Source organism: Podarcis pityusensis (genome assembly GCF_964106645.2).
Source record: "Podarcis pityusensis genome assembly, chromosome: 2".
Classification (NCBI taxonomy): Eukaryota; Metazoa; Chordata; class Lepidosauria; order Squamata; family Lacertidae; genus Podarcis; species Podarcis pityusensis.
The window spans coordinates 88,009,848-88,025,426 of NC_138029.1; the positions used below are offsets into that span (position 1 = coordinate 88,009,848).

At 45.0% G+C, this 15,579-nt stretch overlaps 1 protein-coding gene across 1 annotated transcript in view; it reads left to right on the forward strand.

Moving 5' to 3' along the window:
- Positions 1-306: 306 nt before the first annotated feature.
- The window catches only part of CHST13 (carbohydrate sulfotransferase 13), a 46,089-nt gene continuing 30,816 nt past the window's right edge, over positions 307-15,579 (forward strand). The window contains exon 1 of the mRNA XM_080996956.1: positions 307-644. Coding sequence (XP_080853082.1) covers positions 551-644 — 94 coding nt within the window. The 5' untranslated portion in view covers positions 307-550. The remainder of the gene's footprint in view (positions 645-15,579) is intronic.

The following is a 15,579-nucleotide window of genomic DNA, read 5'->3' on the forward strand; positions in this document are numbered from 1 at the left end:
ACAGGTACGCGGCTTGGGAAAGGAAAGCCGCAGCTCGGCGCGCGCCTGGCGACTCCCCTTTCAGCCGGACGCATCCACGGGGCAGGGAAGGGGAGGGGAGCCGCCTTCCGCACGTCCCGAACGAGCCGCGCAACGAGCTTCCGCTCGCTTTACTCCGCCTGATCCCCTCGGCGAGAAGCGTCAGTAGCCGGGCGGGGAGGGAAAGGAAAGGTGTGGGAGGGCGGCGCGCCTCCCTTCGACGCCCTCGCCCGCTCTCTCTCTCTCTCTCTCTCCTCTCCCCCCCCCGCGCCACCGCGCCGCCTTAGTCCGGCCCTGCCCCTCGCCGAGGTTTCCCTTTGCCCTGAGGGACTGCGCTGTGCTGCTCTCGCTTCGCGCCGGAGAGGCAGAGCCGGCGGCCGGAGGAGCTGGGCGTCGGGAGGCGCCCGCAGCGACGCCGCCAGCGGCAGCGGCAGCACGAAGCCCGGGCCATGAGGAGCCGCCGTGACTCTCTGGCGACTCCGCGCGACTCCCTCGCCGCCGCGGCCCCGGGGGATGCCCTCTAGGCGCGAGGATGAGGCAGAGCAGGGGGCAGCGGATGGTCCTGGCCACTTGCCTGGGCTCTCTGCTCCTCGTCGTCTTCTACTTCCAGAGCAGCTCCAACCCAGGTGAGTTAAACATTCACCCCGCAGGCAAAGGTCCTCGACCCGGCCCCGCTCGCCCGCCCTCCGCCGACGCACCTCGGCGCTTCCCTTCTCAAGGCGTCTTTTCTGCTCCCCTCGCGCTCTCTCAAGTTGGGGCTTTGCTGGGTGTTTGGTCTTCCCAGCAAACTTCGGTAGCTGCTGCTCTTTTAAGGTGACTCTTTCTAAAAGTCATCTTGGCAGCAGCAAACCCAAGAGTGCAAACCTGGCAGCGCCGCTGTAACGGGGTCTACTCGGAAGTAAGTCTCAGTGAAGGCAATGGGACTTATTCCCGAGCATATGTGGAAGTAGGATAGTAGCCGTGTTTATTTTGTTTAACTTTTGAGACCACTTTCTCGACCGCTTCTCCAAGCGGTTGACAGAAGGAAACCTAACTCCGGAATGAAATCATTAACATTTAAAATCCATTTCCATCCAAGGTGCTCACACCAGGATGCCATGAAATAAAAGAAAATTAGCCCAGCTAGCTTGAAAACAAGATTCAAGTTGTAATTTAATATTAATTAGCCTCCAAAGGCCATGATAAACAATTAACATTTTAAGGGCTTTATTTAGGTTAAATGTGTAGGGTTGCCTGCTAACACAGCTTCCTTTCTGGAAATTGTTGTCCTATAGTTGTCTGAGAGAAGCAAGCTGCCCATTAAAAAGAGAGGAGATGACTGAATGTAATGTCAGGGTTTTTTTTTTTAATTAATGAGTCTGTCAGTCAGCTGCTGGTTTGTTTTTAAAATGGTACTCTTAAAGGTGGGTTTAAAACAGCAGCAGGTCAATAAAAAATGGTGCAATTCAGTCTTTATTTCTGTGCATGCCTAGTTGTGTGTTAAGTACCATTGAACTCAATGAGAAAACATAGGATTGGATTTACACAGTAGCTTTGAAAAATAGAGTAGCTGAGCAATGCCCCAAACATTTTCAGTAACTTCAATACATTTAAGCCCACTGATTTCAGTGGAAAATACTTAAGTGTGGGATTCACTTTCATCCTGAGTCAATGAAGAACAGGAGGTCAATACCCGGAGAAGGCCTTTTTATGGTGTGAAGATAGAAAAGAAGCTTCCTTACACTGAGTCAGCCAATTGGTCTATCTAGTTCAGTATTGTCTACACTGACTGGCAGAAGCTCTCAAGGGTTTCAGACAGGAATTTCTCTGAGCCCTACCTGGAGATGCTGAGGAATGAATCTGTGACCTTCTGCTTACAAGGCAAATGTTCTACCACTGAGCCACAGCCTTTCCTCAAGTGGTTTCTAGGTAGGCCTCCCTGGGCAGTGAGTTTGAGAGTGTAGAGGTTGCTGTGGGGTAAGTCTTCATTCCAGGTCCTACTTAACTTCCCTGGATAAACAGAGGATCACAGAGGAATGAAAATGTGCTGACTCCCCTTAACTTAAGTGGGCCTTCAGTGTTTTTTGTTGGAACATACTTCCAAGTAAATTTATGAGCATCACAGCCTTGGAGGATCGGAGTCCTAAGTCCAGATTTCACTGAAAAAAAGATGAATATGAAGCAACTCTAGATCTGTGACATTAGCCGTGCCTTCTTTTTGTGGAAACATTCAGTCAGGTATGTGCTGAATTTTCTGAACCACAGCATGGGTGCATCTTAACGCCCGGTACGTAAAAAAAACTTTAGTAAGCAAATACCAACTTGCTGGAAAATCCTTCTTAAGTGGAATCAAAGAAACAGCCCAGGGCAACTCACTCTGAGATATTACATATTTTCTAGCTAAGATCATGTTCTTCATCAATGCACATTTTTGCAGTGGGTTGTGACACACAGACTATGCTTACTGCAAACAAAACTGTGTTTTAAAGCTGGTCTTGGCATGGGTGCCGGTGTGATGCAGTGCATCTGTAGCAGAGATGGAACTGACCGTGTGTTTCCTCAGGTATCCCACAGAATTCAGTGGTGCTTACTCACAGGTAGCAGGTAAAGGATATCAGAGTGGCTTTGTGCCTGCTGCTTTTGAGCTTCTATCCTAGCAGGGTGTTGCTCCTCCTCACAAAGAGTGGTATCTACTTCATAGCTATTTTCACCAACTTGCTTCCCTTTAGTGCTGAACTACTTCTGGTGGTGGAGAGCAGCACACAGTAACAAAATGGTGCAAGTGAGAAAGCACACATATGTATTCAAGTTGAATGGTTCTAAAATAGAGGTAGTTTCTGAACTCTCTGTGCATATATACATCAGTGGGCTAAAACATGTTTTTATAGAAAGGTTACCAGATGTCCCCATTTCCCGGGGACAGTCCTCGGATTTACAAATCAGTCCCCTGACAAAATCCATCCATTTAGTAGGGAGTTGAAAAGTGTCGCTGGATTCATTGAAAAAAATCTGGTAACCTTATTTTATAGTGACCTGATAATGCTATATCTAGCAGATTATTAGCCATAGCATCAGCCACCTCTTTGGCCAGTGTGGGTAGATTGAATCCTGAAGCTTCCAGCAGGGCTATAGGGAGAGAAAATGCATGGGAAGTCCTTTCAATGTGGAGAGCGGTCCCCATTCCATTCCCCACTGAGAATGAATCTTCTCCATCCCACAATAGCTCATTGGCCATACTGCAATTCATCCCATTGGATGAGGTTTTACCCCTTCAGGAACATGCACACAGCACACTTCTGGAGCTGGGAGTCTGCACACAGAAATGTATTTCACACATGTTTGACCTTGGCTGCATCTGACTTCAGCAGAACAATTTGGAACCAGTGTAAATTCACACCCTGTATTTATGTTCTGAGGCCTGGGACAGAAGTCATCCTTGAGATGGGTGCAGTCCAGGTCACTTTTAGCACATGTTCAGAAGCACTAACCTACTCTACTCTGTCTGTTACATTGCTTTCAATAAGGCTTAAGCACAGCGCATCTTCTGTGTGTGCACTCAGGGCTAAGTCCCATTGAGTTTAATGGAGCTTGTTCCCAGATAAGTGTGTATAAAATTGCAGCCCTATTTTTTTATTTTTTTTAAGGAGGGCTAAAGGCTATATGACTAGAAGCAGGCGTTTCAGTGAATTAGGGTTTAACTTCTTTGACTCCTGCTATATTTAATGAGCTATTTCAAGATGTTCTCTGGCTGTTTTATGAAGGCAGCAATTTCTCTTGTGTAATGAAAGCATAGATCTTTTCTTTTCTGGAAAGTCACGGCCCAAGAATTCAGATGATGGATGATGAGGCTGTCAGCAGCGAATAAACTCTCACAGAGGGCCCACTTGAATTAAAAACTGAGTCAAATTCTGTGGCCAGTGAATTGATAGATTAATCTCCAAATTAATGTTTTCAGTTGAACAGCCAAACAATGCGAAGCCAAGAAGAGTTATAATTTTCTTGCATGTTTCCTGCACCTTTACTAGAAAGTATGTTGCTTATTATTTTCAGAGAAACATGCATGCATAATGCTTATGATTCAACAATATGCCAGGGTCCTGCATGGCACTCACAACCACCGTTAATTTGACCTAAATGTTCACAGATTTGTTTTTTACCATGATGGATGAAAGGTGGCATTTCCATTTATTTTAAATTTATTTGTTTGCATTTATCTTTAACAGTTACTTAAGAAGTTTGTGGAAGGTGATAAATAATGTTGTTGAAGTAAAGAGAGCTCCAATTCATGACATGACTTTGTTTTTTAATGAAAAGATAAAGAATTCTGGAAGCCACTTCCCAGAAGGTTTAAAGATAAACAGAAGTACCCATTTGAGGGAAGGGAAAGCTACTGTGATGAAATAAAATGGTGCAGTTGATGTGGTGCAACTGTGATGAAATAAAATGATGCAGTTGATGAGAGCCAGTGTGGTGTAGTGGTTAAGAGTGGTGGATTTATAATCTTGTGAACCGGGTTCGATTCCTTGCTCCTCCACATGCAGCTGCTGGGTGACCTTGGGCTAGTCACACTTCTCTGAAGTCTCTCAGCCTCACTCACCTCACAGAGTGTTTGTTGTTGGGGAGGAAGGGAAAAGGAGATTGTTAGCTGCTTTGAGACTCCTTAGGGTAGTGATAAAGCGGGATATCAAATCCAAACTTCTTCTTCTTCAGAGTGTATGGAGGAAGTTGAATGAATAGTAAGGGTGTGCAATATATCAATATTTCATCCCAAACTGGTTTGAAGTCCATATTGTGATATTGGTTTTATAATTTTTGACCCAGCAATATATCGTGAATCATGATGTGTGTCTGTGTATGCTATGCAAAAATCACAATGTGGGGGGAAACTATGAAGCCAGCCAATGCTTCTCTTGATTGCTGCAGCCTCTATTAATTCTGCCAGCTCAGCTGTCCCCTGTCTCATGCAGGAGGCAGCGAATCACAAGAGCAGGTGCCAGCAAAATTCATGATGCAGGGAAAACCGTGAAGCCTCTACATAGCTCCATCCTTATTTGAGACATCATGATATATTGGTATATTGTGATGTTTTGCTGATGATATATCACAATGTTGAAAACCAGATATCACCCAGCCGTAATGGTTAGTGGTGAATAACTAAGTTGGTTCATGTTTGCTTCTGAGTCTTTTGGAGGACAGAAGACTTGTCCCGATCCCAGACACAGGTGTAGATCAGCTGTGTTATATTCGTGCCATCAAGGCCCTTGCTTGCTCCAAAACCAGGCTGCAGGGATGTGACAACACTGGGGGAACTACACTTTGGATCCTGACAGTCTGGGTGTGGCAGCGTAGGCCAACTGATCTGTATAAGAGCTTTCTGGGAGAGGCATCTTGCCAGCTAGGCTAACCTTCACCTGCTCCTGATTTTCATGTTCATGTCTTGCAGAACGTTCGTGTGCATTTCTAACCTGAAACTGAGCCTTGCAGCATTTTTGGAGAGGCAGACTTTGGAGTCCCTCTAAGTTTTCCTCCTATGTATGTTCTCTTGCCTCTGACCTTGCTTTCTCTGATCCATGCTGTTGTTGTTGTACCTAACTAGTTATCTGAAATGTCCACACATTTTGAAAGTCGGTGGTTTGCCGCTTGACATATTTTCAGTTAAAATATCAGGAAGTCTTCACCTGGGGGAAAAAAAAGTTTGGTGCTTTTATTTCAGCTAGTTTTTAAAACGACACACTCTTTGTCATTTCAGATAGCAGAAGTTGCTACTTTAGAGCTGAGGAAATTCTTGTCTGCTTTTGGTTTCTTTAATACCACAAAGGGGGGGGGGGGATTAAAGAACAAAGTGAACCTGTCACACATTTCCTGTCAAGCTTCTTGCATTCACTTCCTTTTAAAGTTGTCTCATTTGTTTTTAAAAATATTGTTAAGTTTATTTGGGTAAACCTGATTTGGATAGAAAGGCTGAATGTAGAATTTCCCATTGAGTGTGAACATAATTTATGGGGCATTGCTATTGGGGGGTGGGCAGGCCAGCAAGGTTTTTAGTAGGCCAGTAACTATCATTTACAAGCTTTAAAAAAACTCACTCAGCCGTGTGCAGCATAGAATTGTCCACTAAGTAAGCCAAGTGTGTGTGTGTGTGTGTGTGTGTGTGTGTGTGTGTGTGTGACATTTACTATATATTACTGTATATTAAGAACCTAAGAAGAGCTTGCTGGATCAGACCAGTAGTCCATCCAGGCCAGCATCCTCTTATTATAGTTGCACACCAGATGCACTCTCCCTTCCTGCTGTTTCTAGTAGCTGGTATCCAAAAGCGCACTGCTTGTGGCAGTGAAGGTAGAACATAGCCATCATGGCTAGCAGCCATTGGTAGCCTCGACCTTCACGGATTTGTCTAAGCCCCTTTTAAGGCCATGCATGTTGGTGGCTGCCATTATCTCCTGTGGAAGCAACTTTCATAATTTAACAGTGTGAAGAAGTACTTTATTTTGTCTGTCCTGAATCTACCGATGCTCAGCTTCATTAGCTGTCCCCCACCAGTCCTAGTGTCATGAGAGAATGAGAAAAACTATTCTGTATCCATTTTCCCAATGCTACGCATACACTTACTGTGCTTCTATCATATCACATCTTACTCACCTCTCCTCTAAATTAAAATGCCCCAAATGCTGTAACTTTTCCTCATGGGGGAGTTGCCCCATTCCCTTGATCAGTTAATAAAAGGTAAAAAAAGGTAAAGGACCCCTGACAGTTAAGTCCAGTCGCAGACAACTCTGGGATTGCGGTGCTCATCTCGCTTTACAGGCCAAGGGTGTTTGTCTACAGACAGTTTTTCTGGGTCATGTGGCCAGCATGACTAAGCCGCTTCTGGTGCAACGGAACACTGAAACCAGAGCAGTGCACGGAAACACCGTTTACCTTCCCGCTGGAGCTGTACCTATTTATCTACTTGTACTTTTTTGGGCGTGCAGGAGCTGGGACTGAGCAGCGGGAGCTCACCCCGTCTCGGGGATTTTAACTGCAGACCTTCTGATCGGCAAGCCCAAGAGGCTCAGTGGTTTAGATCACAGTGCCACCCACATCCCTTTGATCAGTTAATAAACAATACACCAATTCCAAGTTGTAGACAAACCATTAGCCACCAGCCAGGGCTATTAACGTATAGAGAAGAAGCTAAGTAGCAATTTCTGTGCACTGGACAGACACAGCTTTTCTGGGAACGTTGCAGGAAACTGCTCCACCCACTAATCTGTTTAGGGCTCTGCCCTGCCTTGATGCAGATGGCTTTAAGCCCAGAATCTCCTGACTAGCAACCTGACTCTTTGATCTGAAGAGTGCCCAATCCTATGGAGTGAGTCTGCTAATGAAATTCTGCAGTCCTGGCTTTTGTTATTTTGCAGTGGGGCAACAACTGAGACATGTGAGGGTCATAACCAAGAGGTAGAGAAGCCCTTCTGGTGTGAGATGCTCTGAGGAAACAATGCGCTTGAGTCTCCTCTCTCTCTGAGCTCAATCCCAGCTGTGCCTGTTTGAAAATGCAAAACATGAAACTGAACTGAGAGGCAGGGCTCTCTCCCTCTCTTTATCAGTTAATTATGTCTACAGCAGTTTTTCCACAGAGTTTCACCCTTCTGATAATTTGTAGGAAGGATGTGGCTCTCTCCTGCGGTATCACTACAGAGGCTGACAGCATCAGTGAGGTGCCATTGAGTGATTGTGGGCAGTTTACACTGTTGCCTTTCAATTCTGATACAAAATGGATAAGATTAAAAAGTGGTTAAAATGTTTGCAAAGCTAGATAAATTCAATAGGCTGCAGAATGATATCCCACCAGCCCCAGAGGTTGGGCGCCATTTCTAAATGTGTTGTTTGTGCATCTGTTTCATGGTGTGCATGGCTGATAATGCTAGCAGATGTTGAGAGTGCAGATTCCTGTCAGTTGCAGCAAGTGTGACCACTCTAGTCCAGCAACCTCCAGAGGTCAGCCCCTGAACTTCTTCAAAATCAGGATATTTGTATATAGGATTCTGTTGCACATGGGCTATTTAGGTCGTGAGTGCATGGATTTCAAGCTTGCAAGATCTACTTTGTTTTTGTTTGCTAGTTTTGTTAGAGAGGCATACCTGCTGGAGCAGGTTCACAGTGGGAGAATAGTAGTTTGGGAAAGAAACCAGATACAAAATGGTGGCTCATGGGGTGGAGCCAGTTACCTAAAACAGCACATGAACCAGATATGGGGATAAACTGAATACTGTATGAAAATTCCAATCTCACAACTTGAGCCTTTTTTCTCTTGTTGTTCATAAACGATTGGACATCAGCAACACTTTCTGATCTACTGCAATTCATCCAGCATTCTGCCTGCAGCTGCCAATGTACCTTGTGCCCAAACCTGGCTTAAGGGTTTTGCCAGTCAAATGCATTCACCCTAGTCACTTGCTCTCTGCACCTAGAACAACTGTGTGGAGAAGGAGGGAGCAAGACCATGCCACATTGGGTCTGGCCCTGATTCTGCAGGTGTTTCTGTACCTCTGGACAACTCTATATCTGCTTAGCTGACCACTGTTTTCCTCAAGAATATGATTGGAAGTACAGCCCCATGGTGAAAGAATGACCTCTGTCCAAATTCATTGTTGTTTGCACTCAGCTGTGCATTTTTATTATCGTGCCCATCTTTTAAATATGTAATTTCCTGTTAAGATAAGGAGTAAGAGGCTAAACAAAGAGAGGTTATTTGGGATAATTACTTATCCACCAGTAGCAACTAACCCTTTGTTATAGTGTGAGGTTTTTTTACAAACACACACACACACACACACACACACACATGTTAAAGTTTCCATTGATCAAGGCCATTGCAAGAGTGTAGAAAATATTCTATGTAAATTAGCCATATTAGTTCTCTGCTTATGATATCCTCAACTTCTGATTGTTGAGAGTCAAATGAGCAATCTAACTTCTTATGACATGTGCATGTGCAAACACACACACACACACACACACACACACACACAGACAGACACACACACATGAGAAAGAGAGAGAGAGAGAGAGAGAGAGAGAGAGAGAGAGAGAGAAAGAGAGGGAGCTTCCCAGGAAGCCATTGCACTGACTGCCGCATACCTGATTCTGAGATGCAGTGGTGGGCAAAGGATTTCTTAACCCTTCTCCAGCGGCTGCACACATTCCAGTGCTTCTTGCTGGAAGGTAAGCCCACCACTAACTTTTCCTCCTGCAGATGTTCTATACAAATACTAACAAGATCCCCTTGCAGAAACGCAGCCCACATATTAATTTTGGTTACTATTCTGATCTTAGTTTCTGCATGGCAGGGAATTCTCAGTGGGTCACTCCCCACAAGTTATAAAACTGCCTCCCATATGAGTTTTGGTTGTTCTCATTTAGGTACCAGGTGAAAAGTTTTTTCTGTTTACTTAGGTCTTTGGAATGTAACCCACCATTTTGCCAGTGCTGCTGTTTTGTATACGGGCACTTCTGGACGACCTGTTTGTTGAGCATTTATCCTGACTTGTTTGCAGGGAGATTAGATGAAGTTGACTGTTTAATGAGTGTTAATTCCGATTTGCTTTGCATAGAGGTTAGATGACGATGAGTCAAAGCAAGTGTCATCCCATATGTTCCCCTGTCTTTTCCTTTCACTTACCCTATTGCAAGAAGTCTGGTCCTTGGGGGAAGTGGGTTTCTTGGGCAAGACCTCTTAATCAACTAGAATTGGGTGAGCCAAGTTTGCCATTAAGAGATTAAAGATTGTGATAGTCTTTAATGTTGTAGTCAATGTTTTGTTTTTTAAAAATATTGCTGTGTTACAGTTGCAAAGCTGCATGCTCTAACACCGGGGGCAGAAAGCAGGTGGGGGTGTGGCTGGCGTGCATCCTGGGGGTATGGCACGTCGCCCACAGAGGGGGTGTGTGTGCATCCCAGGGGTGTGACATGCTGCCTGCGGGGATGTGGCGTGGCTTGTGTCCTGGGGCGTGGCGCCCAGTGCGATGGGGGGGTGCAGTGCATGTCCGGGGTAGCAGCTGCAATGGTACCCCCTCCCCTATGGTGTCGGGGGCGGTGCGCTCCCCCCACCCTCTGTTCCTTCACCAGTGGTTATATAGCTTGCTGCTCTGTGCTCTCATTGGGAGGAAGGATGGGGTTGAAGCACAAGGAGAGAATGAATGAATGAATGAATGCAGGCAGCTGGGAGGACTTGGGTCTTTGGCAACTGGCGGATATATAAGCATATCTGGTTCAACAACAGTGATGGAACAGATTTCACTTTGCCTGTGACAAGTAGGCAGAAGTGCAAAACTCTGAGAGGCCCTCTTTTTCTTTACTTCTTCAAACTCAATTGTTTCAGCTGCAGACCTTTTGTCAGCTTAGCTTCCCATATGCGTGTAATGTGAGAGGCTGTTGCTAGAGAGAGGGGGAAGAGAGAAGGGCTGTGCTGAATGAAGGTCCTCGTGTCAGCAGAAACTGCAACGCTGGATAACACATGTTGGAATTTCATTTCTGCAGAGACCACAGCTTCCTTCAGCGTTGAACAATAGGGGTGCAGTAGAGGCTTAGCGATCGAGCCCATCCCTGTATGCATGTGGCCTGGACCACGACTACTTTGCACGCGGCATGAAGAAAGGGCCATAGCTTAGTGCATGGGTAGGCAAACTAAGGCCCGGGGGCCAGATCCGGCCCAATCACCTTCTAAATCTGGCCCGCAGATGGTCAGGGAGTCAGCGTGTTTTTACATGAGTAGAATGTGTCCTTTTATTTAAAATGCATCTCTGGGTTATTTGTGGGGCATAGGAATTTGTTTATTTTTTTCCAAAATATAGTCCAGCCCCCCACAAGCTCTGATGGACAGTGGACCGGCCCCTTGCTGAAAAAGTGGCAGAGCACATCCGTTGCATGTGCAAGATACCAGATTCAGTCATTCTCCTGCCCACCCCACAAATTACCTTCCATGTTTGTAGAAGGGGTTATGAATAAGAAATGCAGGTAGGGATCCAAAACTTTTTAAAAAATTAAAAATCCCATCTTGCTTTTTTTATCATTAGTTTTTGCTTGATTCTGAGTTTTCGGTTCTGGCAGATTAGAACGGCTTGATGCTGGTGCTTCCTGTCCAGTCTACTGCACCTCCCTTTCCCACCTCCAAGTTCCAAACATTCCCATACATATCCTGCAATCCAAAGGACTTCTCTCTTCCATTTTTTGCTTCCAGTGTTTCCTTAGGTACAACTTGAGCAACGGTTTCTTTAGATGTCCTTCTCTCCCAGCAGTAACAGAGCTTTTCTCCCTTTATGCATCTCAGCTGGCTGCTTCGTTGGTTCTTCTCTTGGCTTCTGTAAGAGAGTGAGTAGCTGAGGGGAAACGTTCTGCAAAAGCCTCTGCTCACGTTGGGGAGGAGAGGGTTACAGATTTCTTAGTGTCTTGGCTTAACTGGGGTGAAGCTGGTCAGTGGACAGAGCTAAAAGTGCTGGCTTTCCAACTTTTTGCTCAGTCCCAAATATGGCCCCTTGTATTTTATTACATTTTTTATTTTTATTTTTAAATTGTTGCTGATCAGCAGCCTTTATTGGAAATGACTTTCTATTTGGAGCTGTTATAGCTGGAGGATTGCTTGGCATGGACGTCCTAGCTGTCTGTCGGCCTTTCTATTTTAGCATTGCAAATATTGAAGCAAGCAAGCGGGTTTGTTTTTCCGTGTGCATTTCTCTCTCCACATGTTCCGTTTGCAGTGGCAGCTAGAACTGTGCTGTCTTGTTGCAGTGTTTGGGGTGGGATTGAAGCTTCTCTAAACCTCACATCCTTCCCTCTTGCAAGACTTCTTTGCACCTCGCAAAGCCTGGAAAGCTGCTCAGCCAGCCGGACTTCGGAAAACACTTGGAGAGGTCCATGAATTAGCTTTGCACATTCACTAGACCCTTGTTTTGACTCTCTGGCCCATGCTATTTGACTCTGAAAAAAGGAGCAGTTGTAAGGAATCTACATTTTACCGCGATTGCACTTATACTCAGGGACTCCCTGACAGGAGCCAGTTTTAGGCACCTGCTAAAAACTCTCTCTCTCTGTCTGTGTGTGTGTGTGTGTGTGTGTGTGTGTGTGTTTGTGTGTGTGTGTTTAGGCAAGCCCTCAAAGACATGTAAAGCTGTAGTTTCATTTTATAATGTGTATTTTAAATTGCTGTTTTTACTTATATTTTGATTTTTTTAAAAAAAATTAAACTTGTTTCGACTTCTGCTAATAATTTGAACGTATATTTTAAATTTTAGGTATACAGATTAAGGGTTTTTAATAACAAAGTAAAAGAATAAGATGCTCCTTAACTCCTGCAACAGCTGACCTACCCTAGCTAGATAAACAGGGCTGGCCCTTAGAATGGCCACTGGCTGACTACAAGATGGTGTGAGGTTGTAGCATCTCTTCCCTCCCCTCCCTCCAAGATGCCACTGGATTCTTCTGTTTTGAGATTGCAGGGATCAGGTGATAAGCATCCTCTTGCAGTTGATTGTTCTAAGTCAGGGTAGCTAATGTGCCACCCTGCAGATGTTGTTGGCTTTCAACTCCCATCATCCTTGACCATTAACCCTTCTGGTAAGGGCTGATGGGAGCTGTAGTTCAATGGCATCTGGAGGGTGTCACAGTGGCCACCCCTGCTCTAAGGCAAAGATGGAGACCCTGTGGCTCTCCAGGTGTTGTTGGGCAACTTCAAGGCCCCTCCTGCTCTCTCTTCTTAGGGTTATTTAACTCAGTTTGGACTGAACAGCCATTTAAGATAGAGCATATCTCCAAACAAAGGACTCTCCTCTGCATAGTAGGGCACATGGCCACCCTGTCTGCATCCTGAAGCTCAAGGAGAATATTCTACATTTCCCCAGCTGAGTACCCCCCTCCTGTTATTTTCCCTTATTTAATTTTTAATTATTGGTATTATTCACAGAAACCTACAAAGAGCATAAATAAAATTCCGTTCTAGAGACTAGCAAGCACAGCAAACAGCAATGCAGTTTGTTAGCAATCCCTCTCATACTTCTTCTCCAAACAATTCAAATTCCCGGGATTCCCTGTGTGGAAGAAGGAACCATGACACTACTTAGTCATTTTAACAAGCAGTCTCATCTCCGCTTCAAATGCAGCGAAGTCTTTGTGATTCACTCAACCCAAAGGGAATGAAGATACGCTGGGAAGATGTGGAAAAGATAGGCCTCTATCTTCATTCTCCCATAATCTGGTTGCTGTACCGTGGGCTGGAATTTATCAGTTCCAGATGTGGAACTGGCAGCCTCTCTAGAAACAAGCCAACCAGGCTTGCTCAGCCCTCTGAGGAACACCAGGCTGTGAGCAATACATTATCAGGGGAAATGTGTTTCTCCCACTTGTGCGTGTGACCTTGGGAGTTCCTTGAATTAATTTGGTGATGTATGAAAGCAGTAACATGAATGAATTGTGCAGTTGTTAGAGGAGAGGCAGGTGGGTCACATTTTACTCTGGAGGACTCAAAGGATTGAATGCCTGAACACAACCTGCATTTGAGGCTGGGATAAGAGAGTAAACGAACATGGAACAGAATTTGAATTATTGTGGAAAGCTCTCAGATCCAAGATAGTCCAAGACTAGATCCTCTGGACAGAGGCCAGCTTTTTGTGCTGAGTCTGTGGAAAAACAGCTTGCTGTACAATTGCATGTGGGTCTCTGGCATTGCCTTTGTGGAAAACCTTCTGCTCTGTTGTATCCAGACCAAAGTTTGTTGCTTTCTCTCCATACCTCCACCTTGCCTCCACTGGCAGCCTTGGTATTTTTGGCACCAACACATCCAAAAGCCATGTCACAAAGGAAGCATACTTACTTAAGCATTTGTGGGTTGAGCATGCTGTGCCGCTCTTTTCCATATGCTGCTGATTCCATCCATGGCCAAGCAGCTCTTCGGGGATTTAATGCAGAAGGCCAGTTTTTGGAGATCACCCTGTAGCTTGGTAAGCAGGAGGGACTCTTTCAATATCACAGATGTTGATACAACCATTAAAAAAACCCCAGAGATGCAAAATAGCTTCTTATTGTGGGCTGGTTCAATGCACCAAGTCCTCTGTCAAGTGCTGGATGAGGAAAGCAAAACATAAACAATAATGAAGTCCTTCTGCATCCACACCTGGTGATAGGGCACCTTGCTGCTCTGGGGACAAAGATGGACTTTGTCTTGATTTGGTTGAGTGGATTCCAGGTGGTTTGCTCTTGCATCTTCTGTTCTGGAATTCTGGCAGGCTTTTGTGACAGGTCTCTGGATTTTTCAGTTCAAGATTTATAGCAGGTTTAAACCTTCAACTCTGATATATCTCCCCTCACTTTCAGGCCATTTGGCTAGAACGATATGTTTGTATCCCATAATGAGAAACAGTGAAAGTGGTTTGCAGGCGCACTGGCAAAAGTGCTGACTTGGCTCTGTACACGTCTTTGGGACTTCCTTTTGGAGGCCAGGTGTGCATGCATCCAGGTAACTAGTACTGATGGCTTGGAAACTGGAGTCTCCTTTAACCAACAGCAACATGTGCTTCTTTCTCAGTGAGGTAGTAAACCTGTTTTCAGGCTAAATCACTTCATACTGCAGGTGGGGACTTGTACGCATTTGAGTGCTCTCCATAAAGTAATAATAATAATATCCTGCATGTACTATTATTCAGTGATCTATGATTAGACTTAAGGCTATCTCATGTTGGTTCAAGCTCTACAGAGCCAGGAAATGGGAAGCTAAGGTCAATGCTTTAACAGACATGATCAATGATGTTGTGCAATGTCATAGGTTGTGCTTGCTTACAACTTGGCTCTCCATAAGCCAACACTTTCCCTTTGTCTTTTAAGTCCAAATCCAGGCATGGAGGGAGAAAACACCTTGCGATGTCTTGTATTGCCTTATGAAATGTTTGAGTGTTGCTTGAGGGATCCTCCCGCGAGTTTGACCCATGCGGCTTCGTTGCTTATGTTAGTAGCCATCAGAATGGGTTAAAGAGTGGGAGATGGAGGACTCCCTGAATGCAGCAGGGGCAAGACTCTGGCTCAAACAGAAGTTGAATCAGCTAGTTAGACAAAATGGATGGGAAAACACCATAATTTGAGGGGCAACCCTGCATATTCCCGATCTTGGCACTTTTGCCATCACTACTTCTGACTGACCTCAATGCCCATGAAGTCTAGAACCTTTTCTTTTGAATGTGGGGATGCATTCCATAGTTTACTATCTAACTCAGCCTTAGCTGCACTTAAGCTCATTAAGGGAGCCTGATTCTGTTGGGTCGTCACCAGTTTATATGGAGCCAGCCACAGCAAGCCTTTATTCAAAGCCAGCAGAATTGGTGAAAAGGCATTTCACAGCTGCAGTTCTCCTCCTTCTCCTCCCTTTCCCCCCTCTATATTAAAATAGGGAAAGCTCCCCTACTGAGATGTCTACCTCCACTGAATTTCCAAGCCATTAGAAAATGCATTCTGGCAGCTGGGTTTCCTCAGGTCACAGACACTTTTTGTAGTGAATAATACCAGCTGATTTTAATGTCATTGTTCCTTAACCCAATTGAATCGGATTAAGGTAAG